We start from the raw sequence: 21289 nt of genomic DNA on the forward strand, positions 1-21289 counted from the left end.
ACAAAATAAAAAATCAAATCAATGTTTTGAGAGATGGAAGATGCTCCTGCTCCTGGCTGTCACATGCTTCAAATGCCCGTTTCATGAATGGATCATGAAATCAACAGATGGTCCAGTTCTTGTGCATGCTCTAGCCTCTAGCCACCAACATCAGCACCTGTGTTCCAGTTATCATTTCCCCAAGATCCAGCACAGTTTTTGTCCCAGACTAGGGCTCTTAATGCATATTCGCGAATAACTAAATGAATGAATGGAGATGATCAGCAGCAAATTAATTTCCAAATTAGTTTTCACTGGAATCCCACATACATATTTTGATGGATTTCCCCTACTCCCGGTATTCTATAAGATATTTTGACAGGGTAATTGAATAATATAGGTACTCAGTAGTTTTTATTTGTACATGCATTTTACACACACACACACACACACACACACACATTCATTTACAAATAAAAGCCCTTATTCTTAAAGCACCCTTCCTTAACTTCTTATCTGAAAATGTGTTTTATTTTATGAAGTTTGAGTGACCAGATTCAGATTTAACATTTATGAAGTGATCGCTTTTTATCAGGTATTATCCAAAGTGGTTTCTCTAAATATGTCTAACATCTCCTTCATTTTTCACAGTATTAGAGGTTGCCAGCTCCCCTTTACAGATGCGAAAAGTCAGGGTGCTCCCCCACCCCCATGCATGTCAGTAAATGATCAACACAGGCAGCATTTGAACCCGGGTCTTTCCTGCGATTCTGCCCCAGTGCTCCTCACATTTGCCACCAGCTGCCTTCCTGCAATAAACCCAGCTCAGAAGCACAGAAAACTCCAAAGCACATTTCCTGAAACTTGTGCTTTTGCAACCAGGTTTTTATTATTATTATTATTATTATTATTATTATTATTATTATTATTGTCCTTTTTGGCCACACTTGAAGCATGCAGAAGTTCCTGAGCCAGGGATCAAACCCACACCACAGCAGTGACCTGAGCCACAGCAGTGACAATGTCAGATCCTTAACCCTCTGAGCCGCCAGGAAACTCCCATGTGACAAGGTTTTTAAATTACCTTGCTGACATGACAGTGGTTTTGCATGATAAAAGAGGACATACCAGGATGAAAGCAGGACCACTGGGCAGGAGGACAGGACATTAAGCATGGTAGCTACTGAGTTCCTCAATCCCCACCCTCATCCCCAGCCCTGACCATCTTCCAAATGAGGTAAGGATCCACTCCTTCTGAAATAAACTCCAAGGAGCAGCCTCAGGGACTGTTTTGTAATAAAATAACAGACACCTCTTCAGCCCTGACTTCTCCCTCTGCCCGCCTCCTCCCAGGGGAGCACAGAGGAATTGAGCTCCCTCTATACCTGACAGGGAAGAAGAGCAAAGATGTGTGAGTTGCAGGTGTCAGAGAAGCCGGCTTGGCTGAGAATTCTTACTTAAAGGAGAGGAAAGATGTACCTGGGCCCTCTCCTTGGCATACGGGCCCCTTTCCCCATCTATGTTCATCCCCTTAGATACAAAGAGGGGAGGTTTCCACAGAAGGCCTCAAAGAGGTTGTCAAACGAGGCAGGGCCTTAAGGACTGTCAACTTTGCTCACTGTCTGAGATCCCCCTACCAAGCCCAGCTACTCTTTTTCTCTTTGTTTGGAGAGGAAAGTCGTCAGCTGGTACTAGACAGTATTTGTTCTCATTAGCTGGAACTGCCTGTTTGTGATTATCTGCTACCCAATTGCTAAGGGCATGAGTCTGTGATGAGGGCAGGGGCGCCTTCCAGGGATCTTCTTGTGAACCTATTAGAGGTTGCAAGCACAAGCTCCAAACCCCCGTTCTGTTGATGCATCAAGGAAGCTTAGCCATTACAAAGTAGTAACAAAACCCAAGAAACTATAGGCACTACCGAGGAAAACATATCTATCACCTGCCTGCTCTTCTGCAAAGAACCTGTGAGCCCTTCTGGGTAATATAACCCCATGTCAGTAGGTAAAGAAATAATGCATCCGTGGATCTTTGTTCAATTTTCAGGTAGAGCAAGCAATCGTCCAAAGTACATGCCAAAAGGAACAGTATCAGAGATAGAGTCTGTAAGCCTATAGGGCAAACATACTTGGATTGCAAAGATATAACGTACTTATTCCTGCAGGCTCTTACAGATAAGATATTTGTTTATGACTCCTGTTAAATCATGTAGAAAGCTATTTTATGTGACCAGTGTTCCACAGACTGGTTTAAGTGAGGGACCGGTTTGGAGGAAGAAAAGAAAACATTGATATTAGGCAGTTTTATGAGAAGGTAAATCAAATCCAAAGTTTGCGATCCAAAAGAATTAAATTATTTATGGTATAAATTAACTTCGGTACATTGTTCCTGATTCCAGCAGCATGAATAGTTCAATTCGTCTGGTTTTTTTTTTTTTTCAATTTGCAAGAATAAAATAGATGATGTATACTTTGATTTAAGTTCTCAGTTATGAATTGGAATGAACATTTAAAAATTGAAAGATTTTTGAGATTACGCCATTGGCCAATTTGTGTGGACTGAGTAACATTTGTCAACATTGTAGTCATGTATAAATAAAGTGATAAAGGTAAAAGAAAAGGCAACAGTTATGGAAAGTGTGGTTTATTTTGATCTATGATAGTTCTTAAATAAGCTTCTTTAACTTGAGCTAGACTAAAACAATACCTAAGAATATGTTTTCTTCAAAACTGTAGTTTCTTTCAGTGAAAGGCCTTTCTGTTTTATTCAATGTCAACAAAGTAAATTTGAAAAGGATTCTCATAGGAGAAAAAGAATTCTCTCATGTGTACAGTTCAGCTAATCAATTATAGGTAATCTGATTCTAGTCATTTACTGCTTGTTGTGTGAAGGTCTGCAAACCACAAGTTGATGACAGCCTGTATTTTAATTTTCAAGGAGGCTTATTGGTAGCCAACTGTCATTAAGGATGTGCTATTTTGTCAATATTTAGTCAAGAAACAATTAAGCTCCATGAAAACATTCTTACCATAATCTGTTCCACTATAGTAGACAGAGAAATGAGCCCCTATAGTTTAGCATCACCAGAAATAAGTTTGTTAACAAGAGAAAAAGAAGATAAAAGTGTGATCTTCAGCCTTTGATTGAATGTGAACATTACCAAAATGATTACATGCTTATCACACTTATAATTGTTCTTTCCAGCCTCCTACCATTTATGTTCTCTTTGAAACTAAGGAACACATCACAATCACAGATATTCTGCAAATATGTATTGAATAAATGAAGGAAGCAATGAAGGAACAAAAATACCTAATATTTAGGATTTTTAAATATCCTGACTTGGTCTTTAATTCAGCTTCAGCTATCACACTAAGTGTTTAGAGTTTACATATGAATTGACTAAAAATAGCACCTAATTCACCCATTTACTGTAATTATATCAGTGGTAGCCCTATGGGTACAGAGCTTCAAGGTTGTGGTGAAGTTTAGTAAGTGACTTTTTGTGAAGTGTTTTTGAAATCTGGAGATGAAAAAGAAATCTTAGTACAAATACATGTAGATATGATAAATGGTTATCTGGAGAAAATGCCAGATCCTTGAAATATCAGGGATGTGTTGTTGGTTTTTCACATGGCTCTTAACTGGAATTATGTCAAATGCCCACTCCTAAGTCCATCACTGACAGGAAATAGAATAACCAACATTAGCTAGTACTAATCAAGTTCACCACCCTGGGCTGATAGAGCCCAGCTTTTCCAACTCTCCCAAACTATCTGATAACTGAAGAAAACTGTGGTTCTATCACTACATCAGTGACAGTTGTATTTGATTGTGTATTGGAAAAAATGCAGCATAATGGTAGCTATTTTATTCCTCTCTCATATGGACATTCAGAGATAGTACAGCTCCATGCATCATCAGGACCAGGCTCATCCTATTTTTCTGCCCCAAAATACTTACTGCAACTTTCATTGTCAAGGTGGCTGCTGAAGCTCCCGCCATCACTTTCATATCCCAGATAAGGAAAGAAAGAAGAAGTCCCCTTCTTATAAGAGACTTTCTTTAAGTCCAAGAAAGTAGACTGCTTATAACTTATTGGCCAGAAGTTTGTCACACAGTGACAAGGGAGGCTGGGAAATGAAGTTGGGTGTGTCTGGCCAAAAAAATTAGGGTTTGTGACTTAGGAAGGGGGAAATGGAAGATGGAGTGAACTACTACCAGACTCTGTTATAGATAGCAATGGCAAGAGGATGGCTTAAACAAAGATGTGGAGTAGGAAAGTAGAGCATATAGGAAAGAATGAGTTGTCTCTATTCTCCACCATTCAGTTTATCTCTGTTGCTAGTAATTTTAAACAGTAAAATAGTCATATAGCAAAAGAAGAGGAAGGAGAGGCAAAGGACATTGTAAATCAGCAAAACATAGAAACCAAAGTGTACAGATAATTAGGATCATGTTTTGCACTATGTCATTTTTTTAGCCTTCTTAAAGTACTTTACATATGAAAGGATGTTATTTTTCCAAATATGGAAATGTGAGAGTCAAGGTATGAATGATCTTTCCAGCCTAACCATCTTAATTAGCTACAAGGTCACCCTCAGAAAAAGCAAAATATTACCTAGAAGGATAAGCTTATTATGGAAAGAATCAGGTCTTCTACAAATAGAAGAAAGAGGCAAATGAGCTAATTAGCTATGGCTGTGGGGAACTTATTGGTAAATTAGAGTCCACACATATAAGGTCTCGTTATTATAAACAGCAACTCTTTTCTTTATTTTTTTTTTAAGGTAGCCAACCAAGTTGTGCAAGCTCTGCTCACTCAAAAGGTAGGTCACTTTCTGGCTTTATTATTTTCAAAGTACTTAGGTGAATAGATTGCAATTCACGTTGTCAAATGAAAGGAAACCATGATTGATAGCTGCAATACTTTTCTATTTATTCACTTACGTAAAAATTCTGTGTGTGTTTAAACGGCATATGAAGTAACATCAATGACCAATGGAATCATAAAATTTAAACTCTTGGGAAAGTAATAGAAAGGCTTTTGAAGATGAAAGATTTCCATGAGCCCACCCAGATGAGTAGCAAACCTGTCATTTTTATTTAGTAAATGCAAACACTAAATAAGTTAATGGATTCCTCTGCCTTCTATAAAATGAATAGCCTCTGATGGACAGCATTAACAGAAGCCTAAAATTCAGCAAAGAAATTGTTTGAGGTTAGGAACATTATTTAAGTTCTCTGAGCCTTAATTCCTTTTCTGTAAAATAGGGATAACAGATGCCACCTCCTAGAATTGCTGTGGTCATTCCTGGGAAAGGAAGCATGTAAGGTAGTTCCCATAGGAACAGGTTTGCAGTTAATGTAAAACAAATGGTGATATTGTATACTTGAAAGTTGCTGAGAGTAGATCTTACAAGAACAATAACGAAGTTAACAATATGAGGTGATGGACATGCTAATTATTTTGATCTTGGTAACCATTCTACTAGGTAATGTATATCAAATTATCACATTTTACATATGTACAGTTATATTTGTAAATTACTCCTCAATAAAGTTAGGGGGAAAAAAACAAATGAGAATTTCTGAGCATGAATTTTCTTTACCTTTTCCTTTGTTATCTTATTCTACCTTCAGATCATGTTATTGAGGCAGAGTGGGTAAATGCAGGTCATTGCCCAAATTTGGCTGGTATGGCGAATTTTATTGAACTTTTCACATCTCTTTCCATGATGTGTGGGAGGCTAAATTATAGTTCCTTTTTTTATTTTAATGATTTTTATTTTTTTTACATTATAGCTAGTTTACAGTGTTCTGTCAATTTTCTGCTGTACAGCAAGGTGACCCAGTCACACATACATATATACATTCTTTTTTCTCATGTTATCATGCTCTATCATAAGTGACTCGATATAGCTCCCAGTGCTATACAGCAGGATCCCATTGCTTATATATTCCAAAGGCAATAGTTTGCATCTATTAACCCCAAGTTCCCAATCCACCTTGGCACCCTCAAGTCTGTTCTCCAAATCCATTATTTTCTTTTCTGGGGAAAAGTTCATTTGTGCCATATATTAGATTCCAGATTACAGTGATATCATATGGTATTTGTCTCTCTCTTTCTGACTTATTTCACTTAGTATGAGAGTCTCTAGTTCCATCCATGTTGTTGCAAATGACATTATTTTGCTCTTTTTATGGCTGAGTAGTATTCCATTATGTATATATACCACATCTAGTTCCTTTAGATTTTGCTTATTCTAAGTTACATCTTCATGAGATAGAGGAGTTCCCATCATGGCACAGTGCTTAACAAATTCGACTAAGAACCATGAGGTTGCAGGTTCGATCCCTGGCCTTGTTCAGTGGATTAACGATCTGGCGTGGCCGTGAGCTTTGGTGTAGGTTGCAGACACGGCTTGGATCCCACGTTGCTGTGGCTCTGGCGTAGGCCAGTGGCTATAGCTCCGATTCGACCCCTAGCCTGGGAATCTCCATATGCCACGGGAGCGGCCCAAGAAATGGCAAAAAGACAAAAAAAAGAAAGAAAGAAAACTTAAATCGTGTGGCATGTTTGGGAGAGTGTGGCCAGTGAAAGCAAAATCATTCATGGTATTTTGATTTTTTGCATTGCAAAACCACTTTATTAGGGGCTGAGTGCTTCTCATAAAGATACTTAAATATTATTTTAAATTTATATTCTAGAGACATTATGATAATATTTTTGCAAGTGCTTCTGTCAAAATATGCTTCCTGCTGCAAATGATTTTAACTGGTTCAGATAGAGAGTTTTGGTAACACTTATTAGGTTAGAGTCAGGTCCCATTGTGAATAACAGAGAACCAAAATAGTGATGGCTTAAATCAGCTAAAATGTAATTTATTTCTCAGATCTAAATCATCTATAGGTAAGAAGTACAGGGCTGATTTGATGACTTTGCTTCAAAAGGTTCATAGGTTCCCTGGCATCCTGGCTTCTTAGTATTCTGTGGCATGTGGTCTCCATTTCTAAGGTTACCTCATAGTCCAAAATGGTTGCTGTAGCTCCAATCATCACATCTGCATTTCAACCATCAGGAAGAAATGAAAGCCAAAGGAAATGAAAAGGGTAAAAGATAACAGCTATCTTTTGAGAGAAATGTCCAAAAGCTTTCACACTTCCCTACTTATAGCTCCCTGAACAGACCTTAATTACACAGCCGCACCCAAGGAGGCTGACACTAGAGTCTTTATTTTGGGTATGTCCCCAGCTGAAAAATTGATTGTCACCTTATTGTAGAAGAAGAGAAACAGATGTTCAAGGGCAACTCAAGATTTCTGTCACAACGTATCCAAATGCCTTTTCTTTTTTAAAAGCTTTAACTTCTCAATCACTCTCTTCCTGTTGGAAACCCAACACTCATTTAATTCCAAACCTAAGGAATGAAGAGAGTGCTGTTACATTCCATGTGTAACTGTTGAGAGACTTCTCATGCCTGTCTTTTTTAATGGTGCCTCACGAAAGAGACAAGAAAGCTTTCCAGTACAATAGAAAGGAAAATGGAAACTTTCAGGTCAGCCACAAAAAATAGCTACACAAATTCAAGTAATAACTAGTAAACAGATAAATCTACCTTGGTGCAGTTAAGCAGTAAGACACAGAAAGATGTGCTACTGTGAGATAGCATACCTTGGGGACACTGTGGGGCCAGAAAAGATGCCGGGGCTTTCTGAGATTCCTAAACAATCATGTTCTGCAGAAGCGTGTGCCTCCCAGTTTTTATAAGGACTGTAAAATGGCTACAAAAAGACTAAAATTTCTTTCTAATTAAGAGCACAATAGAGAAAAATACAGTGTACTCCAAATGCAGATGAGACAATAATTCTAAAGAGGGATGTAGCTGGCAAGGAGTAAAACAAATTTTGAGTGATTTATCCTAGCCACACACACAAAATCCTTGAGGTGAAGTTCTGGTTTTAGAAAATCTCATTTGTTATGACACAAAGGCAAATCTGCCAGGGCTTCAGCTCCTCCCAGGGCAACCAAAAAGGTGTTTTTCTGACATAGCATGGATTGGACCCGATAAGCATTTTGAAGTCGCAGAGTATACTTCCTTTCCAAATACTGATATAAAAAAATTATTTCCATAAATTTGGCAGTTTCTGTTCAATGTATATATAACGTCCTACTCAAGCAATTCAATTCATCTCAGAAACCTGCAGGTTCTCTTAAGAGAGCTGACTGTCCCTCCTTTAGATCAATAACATTAAAGTGACAATATTAAACCCAGTTCACTTCCATTTATGCCTCCAAATCATAGGTCCAAGTCTACAAGTGCAAATGAAATCAATAACCTGAGCTAAATTCATATTTTTGTCTGAAATGTATTTTATCTTCATTTAGACAATTACACTCACTGAAATATATAACTCTCCCAGGTTCTTCTTTATTTATTTTTTTGCCACTAATGCCAAATTTGGAAGAAAAGCATTTTCTCTGCAGTTGTTTTCCAGTATATCAACAACCTCAATCTTATCTGCATCTTCTTTAGAAAAATCAAATATATATGGTTTTTCAATTTTTTTAATTAAAGTGTAGTTGATTCACAATGTTCTATTAATTTATGCTCTACAGAGAAGTGGCCCAGGCATACATTTACATACATTCTTTTCCTTATGTTCTCTCATGTTCTATCACAAGTGATTGGATATAGTTCTCTGTGCTATACAGCAGGACCTCATTGTATGGTGGTGTTTGTTCTTCAGAAGCATGAAATAAGGCTCGTGTGTGGTGGAATCAAGCAATACAGCCATCTGGGTAAAAGCCAAACACAATTTTGAATCTTGACCCTCTTTTATTTCTTTTAACTCCCGACTCCTACCCATTTTCCTTTAGGAGGGGCAGTCAGGCCATCTGTGTCTACTTGTCTAGCAATGGTGTGTGTAGGATCTTGTTTCCCTGAAGAGGGTCTGTTTATAGTTACTGTGTGCTTACAAGGAGTCAGTCCCTGTGTCCAGGACTTTAAGTCATTTTGTTTTCACTGCAGTCTTGTGAGAGAGGACTACAAAATAATTTGCCCATAGTTCCAATTGCCAGAAGTGGCAAAGCCCATATGTTAATAGAGGATCATTGCACTCAGACCCCACGCTCTTATCCTTTGCACCATTGGCCTCTACAATCTCATTCAATTACTTATTTTCTTTTGCCAGGGTAGTTTAGCAAGCAGAGGAGATGCTGTGAAAATCAGCAGATAGGTTGAAATCCAATCATTAGTTATGTGTGATTGCAGGAAATAAAAGGGCAGCTAGGTAGCCAGCGGATTTCTTAAAACTTCTGGAAGCATTGCCAGTCCTCACTAGCAAGGACACCCAGGATCTGACATATGTGGAGTCAAAGCTGACTGTAAATTTGGAGGCAAGCTTTCTCAGAATCAATTTTATTTTGGACCCTAGAATATCCCAACTGCCAGGGACCTTAGCAAATATTTAATCCTGAGATTGTCAACTAGCTTTGGGAATAAGCTCAATTCTATTCACTGTAATTACATTAGCTATCACTCAGATTAAAAATGCCTTTTAGATGAAGGCTTCCAGAATTCAACTGGCCACAGGGCTCACCACTTCCTATTGATTAGTTCTGGCCTGATTCAGTAATACAATTATGTTACCTGTCTTGCCTTTTTAAGTATTTGATGTTGAGGTCCTTGATCAGTGTGAGATGTAACCAGCCTTTCCCAGAATCGGCTCTTCTTTTTACAGAATTGTTAGCATTCTTAGATAGGATAGAGATGTATCATTGACACTAAGAAGGGTTAGGACAAGGAGAGGCTGGTGGATGTGGTGTTCCAGTAAGCTTTAATTTCAGACAATGGCATCTAAACCTGAGATTTTTTTTTTATTTCCCCAATACATTATTTTTTTTCTACTGTACAGCATAGTGACCCAGTTACACATACATGTGTACATTCTTTTTTCTCACATTATCATGCTCCATCATAAGTGACTAGACATAGTTCCCAATGCCACACACAGGATCTCATTGCTAATCCATTCCAAAGGCAATGGAAGAGAATATAGGCAAAACATTCTCTGACATCAACCTTGCAGATGTTTTCTCAGGTCAGTTCCCAAAGCAACAGAAATAAAAGCAAAAATAAACCAATGGGACCTAATCAAACTGACAAGCTTTTGCACAGCAAAGGAAACCAAAAAGAAAACAAAAAGATGACTCACAGAATGGGAGAAAATAATTTCAAATGATGCAACTGAGATTTCTTTAGTTTCTAAGGCCTTACCTGGGAGGCACAGTCTGGTTTCCCCCTCTGTAACTGACAGGGTTAGAGTAACGGCTCTCGCACTCAGCCTTAAAACGTCAGATGCTCTTTTTGGTCAGTGAGTTCTCATCGTGAGCCCAGAATAAGCAAAGATGAGACCAGCTGCCACTCTCCAGCCAGGTCTCGCCATCGTCATCAGAGAAATTGTTTTCCTCTCCCTCTTTCCATCTCTCCAGTCTGTTTGTGTTTATGTGTATGCACATAGGCACACATATGTGATATTTTTTCTTTTTACGACTGTACCTGTGGCATATAGAAGTTCCAAGGCTAGGGGTCGAATTGGAACTGCAGCTGCCACAGCCAGAGCAACGCTGGATCCAAGTCACATTTGCAACCTCTGTAGCAGCTTGAGGCAATACCAGATCCTTAACCCATTGAGCAAGGCCAGGGATCGAACCTGCATCCTCACAGACACTATGTCGGGTCCTTAACAGGAACTCTACACACATGGTTTTGATTACACTTTCTTGGGATGATGGCTGTCCAGTATCACTTACCATCCACAGCTTGAGTGAAGGAAACAAGAATGTTAAAACTACAAAGATGGTTATTTTATACCTACAAGTATTCTGTCCAGCTCAATTCTGTTGGTTGATGATTATAAGACCAGTATCATAGCCCTAAAGTCTTATGTCTCCCTCTTCTGCTATGTGCTGATCTAGATGAGCCAAGAGTGATGAACGGTTATCAGAGTCGATAAATTGGGTTTCTGCTAATGAACTTTTAATGCCTTAAGTAACAGTAATGGCCATGGAAATTTGGGCACGAAAATTCACTATAAAATATATTGATTTTTTTCTTTCATTATTTTTTTAATTAAAGCGTAGTGGATTTTCAACATTGTGCCAGTTTCTAACGTACATTAAAATGACATACATATATATATATACATTCGCTTTCTTATATTACCTTCCATCATGAAAGATATTAGTTCCCTGTGCTATACAGTCAGGACCTTATTGCTTATCCATTCTAAATGTAATAATTTGCATCTACTAACCCCAAACTCCCAGTCCCTTCCACTCCCTTCCTTCACTCCTACTTTTTTAATCCCCCTAAAGAGATATGTTCAAGTTATTCTTAGTTTTGCTGCTAAAAGCTGTTGCCGGTATTCCTGACAAGTTTCCTTTCTTTTTCCAAACCCACACACACTCCTAGGCTTGTTTCCATACCTCCCCCCGCAAATTAGAATGTTGTGTTTTCCTACCCAGTAGGTACTATTAATATTTATTTACCTCACAGTCAAGTTTTATTAATTGCTTAATTAGCAGTAGTGAAAACAATTAGTGTTTGGGAGCAAGGAACCTTATATACATGCTAGGAACACAAATTAGCAAAAGTGAGACACAGAGGTTGAATTCTAAATAAAGAAAAGAAATTTAGCCTTTTAATTTGAGCAGAGCCTAGTCCCCCAAAATGGCCTGTGCCGAGTGGCCTGCGGCTCATAGGAGCACACACCCCTGCCCCGCCTGTACGGGCTACTGTCTTCCTAGAGCTTGCAGTGGGTGCTTCTTTCTGAGCAGGACATTTCTTTGCCCTGCTCTGCATGTGTAGGCAGCAGCCAGTTGAAAGATCCTATGCATAAGCTTTCCATTTAACGAAAAATGTGAGGCGAGTGTAAGTTGTGAAATGGGCTGCATTTTGGCCTGTTTCTTTGCCTCCTGTAAATGGAATGAATAAGCCTGGCAATGACAATGCATGTTCATGTAAAGCCTCAGAAGCTAGATCTCTCCAGCTGCGTACTTAGGTTGCCACAGGGTTATGGATGGAACAGGCCCACTCCCCTCCATAACGTCTGCTTAAGCCCCAGGGAGCAAAGCTGTGGACTGGCACTCTTTCTCGCTTGCAGATTCTTAAGGCAGGCCTATAGCTGCCTACATCAGAATACTTAGATGGACAGACATGCAGCTTGTTGAGAAACTTAAAACTCTTGTTATCACACCATTACTGGGTAATAGAGTTCATCCTCCTCATCCCCTTTCACAAAATAACCACACAGTTTTATTAAGTTCCTACTCCTCTGTGTCGTGCTGTGCTAGGTAATGAAAGAAAAGGGTCAGAACCAAATGAACTTATCTAGAGACAGAAAGAGACTCACAGACATAGAGAACAGACTTGTGGTTGCCAAGGAGGTGGAAGGTGGAGGAATTGGGGGTTTGGGCTTAGCAGATGCAAACTATTATATATAGGGTGGGTAAACAGAAAAGCCTTACTGTATAGCACAGGGAACTATATTCAATATCCTGTGACAATTTAATGGAAAAGAATACGAACAGGAATGTATATTCATGTATAACTGAATCACTTTGCTCTACAGCAGAAATTAACAAAACATCATAAATCAACTCTACTTCAATAAAATCAATTAATTTTTTTTTTTTGGTCTCTTGTCTTTTTAGGGTCGCACTTGTGGCATATGGAGGTTCCCATGCTAGGGGTCCAATTGGAGCTACAGCTGCCGGCCTACACCAGAGCTATAGCAGCGCCAGATCCGAGCCACATCTGCAACCTATACCACAGCTCACGGCAATGCCGGATCCTTAACCCACTGAGCAAGGCCAGGGATCAAACCCGCAACCTCATGGTTCCTAGGTTAGATTCGTTTCCGCTGCACCACGATGGAAATGCCCAAAATCAATTAAAAATTTTAAAAAGAAAAGGGTCAGAATAATATGCCTATGCTGGTATTTATGTGAGTATCCTCTGTGCTTGCCTTTTGAGGACCATGTCCTGTAATTAATTGACCAAAAAAATCTAGAGCCTGAAAGAAAATCAACACAAAGCAGTGAATAGACATTAGCTAAATGTCATATAACAGGCATTGAGGGCTTATTGGAGTTCAGAAAAGGGAGCAGATCAGAGTGTCAGGGAAGGGGCAGAATTTGAATTGGGTGTTATCCAAAGAGCCAAACTTGGACCAGAAGAAGGGAGTGGATGAGAAGAGAAAAGGAGGTGGGGGATGGGGGAGGCTGTTAGAATGCATGGAGCTTTCAAGAACAGCAGATCCTCATTCTTTGCATGGTAAGAGGAGAAGTCTTTTTTAATCAGGAAATAGAGTAATAGAAAGTGTGAAATGTAGTCAAGGGTCTGCTTTTGAAGAACCTTGATTAGGGCTTTATTCTACCTGGTCTTTCTTGAACCCCATTAAAGAGGGTATAGACATGCCCAAACAAGGAACTTTATCACAAGTTAGTTTGGAAGGCAGCTTCTTGGTGGAATTCCGGAGAAACTTAAACGTCCCACACATCAACTCCCCTCATAAAGCGGGGAGGAGGTCTCTGTGGTGTCTGAACCACTCATAAGAGCTGCTCTAGAAGATACCGTGCTATGATTACCCCACTTCTTCCCCGGCACTAAGACCAGAACACCCCAAAAGATATGGAAATCCACTAGTGTAGAGAATGGGCAAGTTTCAAGCAGCCTTATAAGCCTTCCCTTCAGAGCTGCTTCACTTCTCTTCAGTGCATCACTGACTATATTAACAGCCGCACTCAGAATTTCAACTTGTTTCCACAAACGGCGAGGGAAGGCTCCATCCAAAGTGATAGTTGCTTAGTTCATCAACTCTCTATTCACTGCCAAAACATTATTGTCCTTGTGGTTTGTGCTTTGTGATTGCTTTTATGAAGACAGTGAAAAGGCAAAATATATAGGTGGAAACTTAAATTGACTTTATATCGCTGAGATTTACCATCTCCAAAAATAGCATGCTAGATTAATGCACTTCTGATTTCAAGGGGCTTTTTTAAAAATTGGTCTCCCCTGAATATAATAATTCTATCAGACAACAACGTGCCGTGGAAAAAATATTGTATGCTATTTATTTCTAGAGGTTTTGAAGAAGAAAAATACTATTTTTGACTAATGTGTCTGAAATATCGAGAATATATGACTATAATATGCAAAAGTATCTTTCAGTTATAGACTTTCTTTTTTTTCCAATGTGTTTGTTGTAGGATCTAAGGGAGGAGTGTGTAAAGTTGAAAACAAGAGTGTTTGATTTGGAACAACAGAATCGAACACTCAGCATCCTGTTCCAACAGCGAGTCAGACCAGCTTCTGATCTGCTCCTCCAGGTATGTGTTTAGGTAGAAAACAATCTTGGCTACCGAAATGCTATTGACAAGAGGTGACTTAAGTTCGAAAGTTACCATTGTCTCTATGGGCAAGACATATTACATCAGAACTTCAATTCTGTCCCTCTCCAGGGACGTCATTAAAATTGAACGTATCTTAAATCTCTGACTCTGTAAAGCTAATTTTGATAAAGAAATGCATCAACACATAATAAACAAGTAAAAGGGGACAATGGAAATATCCTCTAGTCAATGAAGTGTCACTGGGGAATGGAGTCAGTAAATAATTGCTTTGGGGACCAATAGTAATACTTTTGCACTCTGTGATAAGCAAAGAAGAATTTTATGGCATGCCAAAGTGCATTTCTTTACTTCAAACTCTCAAAAATACAGCTGGGGTTGGTAGTGCTTTCAGATCTCTCTCTGTGCAGCCTTCTGAATCCTCACAACCTAGTACTTTCTTCCCTCCGCCTCATTATATTAGAGGTTCTCTTTATCTAAGAGCCCTCACCCCACTCTTCCCTTGCTTGCCCTGCATAACAGACAAAGTCATGGAAAGTCAAACCATTTGAATCATTTTGAAGCTGTCCCTGAGAAAGCACTAGAAAATTTATCTGACTGCAGGGAGACACATGGATGGCCAAAAGGTCTAGAAGGCTGATCTTTGCTGGTTCTTTTTTTTTTTTTTTCTTCTTTTTAGCTATCCAAGGGCATATGGAGTTCCCAGCTAGGGATCAGATCTCTGCGAACTATGATGCAGCTGTGGCAACAAGGGATCTTTAACCCACTGTGCCGGGCCAAGATCGAAACTGCATCCTGGTGCTGCAGAGATGCTGCTGATCCCATTGGGCCACAGGGGAAACTCCCGTTTCCTATTTTTTTAAATCCTATTAATGTGAGTGTTTGCTCAAACAAGCTCTCCTAAGTCACTCTCAGAGCCCTTCTGAGACTAAGCTGGCGAGGCATGTGTGAGGTTTCACAGGGGGAGTATACAGACCTTCAGCTGCCTGGTCACATTGACTAAAAGAAAGGGGAAAGACTGAAGTCTCCTCTAGACTAGCCTGTCCAGCACTGTAGCCACTAGCCATGTGGTGCTATGGAAACTAAAAATTAATTTAAGTGAAAGTTAATTTTCTATGTCAAATTAGTCACTTTTCGAGTGTTGAAAAGCCACATATGGCCAGCACCTACCATGTTAGACCACCTTTATATGTAGCATTTCCATCATCATAGAAAGTTCCATAGGATAACATCTCTCCAGATAGATGAGACAGTGTTGCTAATGTATCCTCTAAACTTCAGAACCAACATCTTTCCCTGACTCCTCAGGGAAGAAAAATGAGAAATTGCAGTTCATTTCAGAAAAAGAAAGATGTTTGGTAAAGCTGAACATCAAAACATAATTTCCTCTCCCAAATTAAAAGAAAAGAGCTCTCTGAATTGTAAAATAGATCTCATCTCTTAAATTAATTTTCTCTCTGCTTTATCTGTTAGTGCATAATTCATAATTTATGACTCAAAAATTGTGTGGAGAAAAAAAATCATCTATCTCTATTCAGTTTCCTGATCCCAGCATGATAAACACTGGTCATAGAGAATCTTGCATCTGTAAAAAGTTGTATTTAGTTTGTTCTCTCATAATCAAGATCCAAAATTATAATTACTTTTAACAGCTGTTGCATGTTCATGAGTTTTTCTGCTTTGCCTGTTTTAACTGGAGGCTTTTCTGGAATAATTTTTTAAGGATCTGCCATCCCTGTCTATGAATCACAATGGTTTATTTCCACAATAAGAACAAGGGCCACAAATATTTAAACTTTTTCATTGGCTATCACAGATTTTTTAAATACATATCCAAATGGCAGAGGATGGTGTTTGTGCTAACAATGGAACTCAGTGGTGATTCATTGGGTGTTTCCAGCCAACTCATTATTTCTCTCTAAATAGACCTCGCTTCCAGGAGCCATTCTAATTTAAATGGATTTTCAAAAAGATGGGTTGTTAATAGTTCTTCAAATTAGAATAGTATCGAAAATGATGCCTGCCTGCTAATATCTTAGGACTCTGAATCATAGATAGAAAAAGTTGCTGCTTTTCAGGTGGTCTGTTAGCCATTTGACCTGTGATTTTTTTTTTTTTTTTTTTTTTTTTAATTTCCTGGTGGCATGAATACATATCATGGAGCACTGGCTAACGTAAAACAGTTTGAGCTTGCTTTGCACCTATGGAAGTTCTATAATTATGTGTTGAATGGAATAATGAATAAATGACCCAGGTTCATTCTGCCAGTTTGGGTGTTATTTTACATTACCCGTAAGAGAGGTTTATACCTGTACCTCTTCTTCTGAATGTTTCCTGTCTTATGTGGATGCTTTGGAACTATGCAACCATGCTGGTCCAGCCCAGTCTCTCTGAGAGTGTGACTGGCTGGTGAGTACAGCAAATCCACCAGTGTGCCTGGTCCCAAGTGTCCTTGACCTTATAGCTTCTGTGCATGTACTAGAGATTCAGTACAGTAGACTTCTAAGCAGTTTTCTGTGTATCTTAAAAAAACTACACTAGTTGTTATCAGCTGAACCCAGCCTAATGATTCTCTACAATCTTAAGTAGCTATCTGAAGAGAAAAGTGGAAAGAAGATTGTCGAACCTATTGTGATTAGTAGATACGCTATAAATATTAGAAAAGAAAATAATTTATAGGAAATCGTTAATTCTTTGTCCCTCAAAAATAGATAATAAGGGATTACATGGATATTATTAAGAAAATTCTGGTATAGGAGGAATGAAAAGACATAGTTCTAAGGAATAATTGACAGATTCTTGGAAACCTGCAAAGGGACCAAGGTCCATGGTAGGAAAGAAAAGAAGCCTAAGCTGAAAACTAAAATCTTAAGAATGGCAATAAACTTCTCTGTTGATTCCAATTTCCATAAAAGGATCTCTGGGACCATGGTAACAAATCAAATTAAGAAGGCCCTCTATATTAAAATCAATAATTTAAACTAAATTCTAATGAATTAAGAAACCAAATGAAATCCAAAAGTAACATTCTTAATGGAACTATGGTCTATAAACTAACCTTATTTGAATTTACTGGCCAGATTAACCAATGCTCACCATTTCCACTGAAAAATCATATTAAATAATACTCTCAATTTACTGAACATTGGCAACTAATAGAGACCTCTCTATTAGGAGTACTTACTTATCTTCCCAGTTAGGTGGAATCTCCACGACGAATGAGTTATATTTGTAACTCGGTATGTTCATATGAGTAGTACTTGTCATGTAATTATGTGACTTTTAACTACTTTATAAACTGATGAAATGTAGTACAAAAGGAATTGTCTCTATAAAACAAAGTTGAGTGCTTCAAAAGCACTCTAAAGGAAAATTCCTAAAAAAAATGTTTGTGATCAAATGAAATTTAGGTGTCTAACTGCAAAAAAATAAATTGTGGGAGTTGAGGGATTGTATTAAATGCAGAGGTGTTCTGCATGTAATTTGCTTCTCAAGTGGTTATTAAAATCTCATTCCACTGTTAAGAAAAACAAAACCTAGAAATCATAGACAATAATACATAAAGCACATGTTTGATGCCCCCCCCCCAAAAAAAAGATGTAGAAGGACTCTAATAATGATACCTAGACAAAGAAACAGTTTGGGCCCTACCAAAAATGTTATTTAACATACATAATGCTTACCATGGATCATATACTGTTCTACAACCTTTAGAGTGTTCACCAATTTAATCTGCACCATGGTGCTGTGAGGCAGGAACTACCTCTGCACCCATTTTACAGATGGGAACACTTGGGTAACAAGAGGTCATGTCATTCAGCAGTAATTGACAGAGTGGGAATTTAAATTGATGGTCAGGGTCCACTTCCTTCTTTTAACTTCTAATCTGTGCTCCCTCTGCATGGGACATGAATGCACACGAGAAATATTTTTCAAATTCTGTCCTCTGACAGACATTTTGATGAACTGGCCCACCCGTGATCATATCAGATCAGAGGGTTCTTGCAGTATAATTGCAGTAAGGAGCCTACCATATTTACACATTTCTGAAAGCCTCTTGATTTGTGGCATCCAAGATTTTCCACTCTCCCTCTTCTGTTCTTGTCTTCTTTTGGACACCTGTGTTATCATTATCTTGATAGGACATTATTCTCATTTTTCTGCCTAGCATGGTTTTTTCTTTTCTTTTTTATCTGATATTTCGAAGGGTCCTATATTCATATCTTTAGGCCAAGATAGAAAGAAAAGAATATTAGAGTACAGATTATGCTCACAAACAGTTGAGAATCTGACAGCTTAGAACCAAGGTGTAAAAATGTGCTGTCACTTCTTGGAGTGTTGACTTTATTTTTTGCTAGTGCTTTGTTTTATGTTATTATTTCAGATGAGATGAGAGGATTTTAAATTTGACTTGTGCTTCTGATGTATTTTTTTCCTTCCTTCAGTCTTTATTTTCAGAGTATAAATCTATCCATGACCCTTAATTGGCAGGACACTATACCACACACTCACTTCTTCACCTGCCCTCAAGCAGTGAATCCTAAGGAGCAACCCAATTCCACAGGCATTTAGGGGCCTTTCAGGGCTGTGGGGGTCCTCCCCGAACCTTCCTTCTGCTGGAGCTCCCATAGTATTGGTGATCCATGCCACAACATAAGTAGATCATTGTCCTGTGTGCAGTCATAGAATCCTAGTGTCACATGGTACTGATTGTGGAGGTCATACAGTGCAACCCCCATAACTTGAGATTTCATGTTCACTTTTGTTTCACTTCAATGGTAATCTCCTCAAGGGCAACTACTATACTGAATGTTACATTTTACCCTCCCACAGCTACTGTCCTCTTCCACATTCAGTGTGTACTTTAATGGCTTAGCACTTAATTCAGTATATTTTTTAATGGAATTTAATTTTGAGTGTTGGGAGGGTGTTTCTTTTGGCTTGTTTATTTTTTTGTATGCAATGATTTAATTGCCTTTATTCTTTCTCTTCCAGTTTTATTGAGTTATAACTGACATATAACATTATATGTGTTTAAGGTGTACAATATGATTTGATATATATATATATTGCAAAATGATCATCACAATAAGTCTAAGAAGTTACCATGTACTGATTATTTTTCTTGAGATGAGAACTTTTAAGATCTCACAAACGATTTCAAATATGTGATATGACTTCTAATACATAATATATAATTATTAATTATAGTCACCATGCTGTACATTATATCTCCACAACTTAGTTGTCTTATAACTGGAAGTTTGTACCCTTTATCCCCTTTATAAAGGTCTCCAATTCCCCATTCCCTACCAATGTATTCTTTTTCTCTGAGTTCTTTTTTTTAAAAAAAATTCAATATATAATGAGATCATACAGTATTTACTTCTCTCTGACTTATTTCATTTAGTTGTCACAAATGGCAAGATTTCATTATCTTGCCACAAATGGCAAGATTTCATTATATTTTATGACTGAATAATATTCTATTGCATATATGTTTATAAATTATCTCTAAAACTATATGTATGTGTGTGTGTATATATATATAATGTGTGTATGTGTATATATATATATATGTATATACTGTATATATCACACTTTATCCATTTATCCATCGGTGGAGATTTAGGTTGTTCCCACATCTTGGCTTATTATAAATAATTCCACAGTGAGTAAACATGATGGTGTAGATATCTCTTCTTTGAGAAAGTTACTGCATTTCCCTTGGGTTTATGCATAACTGGAATTGCTGAATCATATGGTAGTTCTGTTTTTAATTGTTTGAGGCACCTCCACACTGTTTTCCACTGTGACTGCACCAGTTTCCTACTGACAGTGTATAAGAGTTCTTTTTCCTCCAGATCATCACCAGCATTTGTTAACTTTTGTCTTTCTAATAACACATTCTAATAGGTGTGAAGTGATATCTCCTGTGGTTTTGATATGATCTTTTGCTGATGACTAGTGATATTGAGCACCTTTTCTTGTACCTGTTAGCCATTTGAATATTTTCTTTCAAAAAAGGACCACTTTTTAATTGGATTTGATATTTTGCTGTTGAGTTGTAAGAGTTTCTTATTTATTCTAGATATTAATCCCTTATCAGATGTGTAGTTTGCAAATATTTTCACCCATTTTATAGGTTGTCTTTTATTTTGTCAATTATTTATTTTGCTGTGCAGAAGCTGTTTAGTTTGATGTAGTTCCACTTGCTTTTTTTTTGTTGTTGTTATTTGGGCTTTAGGTGTAACATCCAAGAAATCATTGCCAAGACCCATATCAAGGAGTTCTTGTTCCTATGTTTTATTGTAGGAGTTTTATGGTTTCATATCTTACATTTAAGTCTAATTCATCTTGAGTTAATTTTTATGAAAGGTGTTAAGATAGAGGTTTAGTTCCATTCTTTTACATGTGGTTATCCAATTTTCCCAGCATCGTTCATTGAAGATCCTGTATTTTTTTTTCTTTTTTTTTTTTTGCCTTTTTGTCTTTTTAGGCCACACCCGCAGCATATGGAGGTTCCCAGCCTAAGGGTCAAATCAGAGCTGTAGCCCATGGCCTGCGCTATAGCCTCAGCAACACAGGATCTGAGCCACGTCTATGAACTACACCACAGCTCACGGCAACACTGAAGAAGATCTGTATTTTTTCCATGAGTAGTTTTGGCTCCCGTGTCAAATATTAGTGACCATACCATGCATGGGTTTATTTATGGGTTCTTAATTCTGTTCCATTGGTCTATGTGTTTGTTTTTAATTCAAGTATCATACTCTTTTGATTACTATCAGTTTATAATACAGTTTGAAATCAGGAAGTGTTATGCCTCCAGCTCTGTTCTTTCTCAGGGCTCCTTTACCTATTAAGGGTCTTTTGTGGCTCCAAACAAAGTTTAGGA

The 21289-nt window shown here is 38.0% G+C and overlaps 1 protein-coding gene across 10 annotated transcripts in view; it reads left to right on the forward strand.

The window, feature by feature from the left end:
- Window positions 1-21289, forward strand: part of NCKAP5 (NCK associated protein 5) — a 1198715-nt gene that overhangs the window by 968197 nt on the left and 209229 nt on the right. For all 10 annotated transcript variants that reach the window (XM_085001422.1, XM_085001423.1, XM_085001426.1 and 7 more), the window contains 2 exons: window positions 4767-4805; window positions 14251-14370. In XM_085001422.1, coding sequence (XP_084857548.1) covers window positions 4767-4805; window positions 14251-14370 — 159 coding nt within the window. The remainder of the gene's footprint in view (window positions 1-4766; window positions 4806-14250; window positions 14371-21289) is intronic.

Source organism: Sus scrofa, chromosome 15 (assembly GCF_054392235.1).
Source record: "Sus scrofa isolate SSC_HxYL_T2T_F1_AM1 chromosome 15, Sscrofa_HxYL_maternal_Yorkshire_Landrace_v2.0, whole genome shotgun sequence".
NCBI lineage: Eukaryota > Metazoa > Chordata > Mammalia > Artiodactyla > Suidae > Sus > Sus scrofa.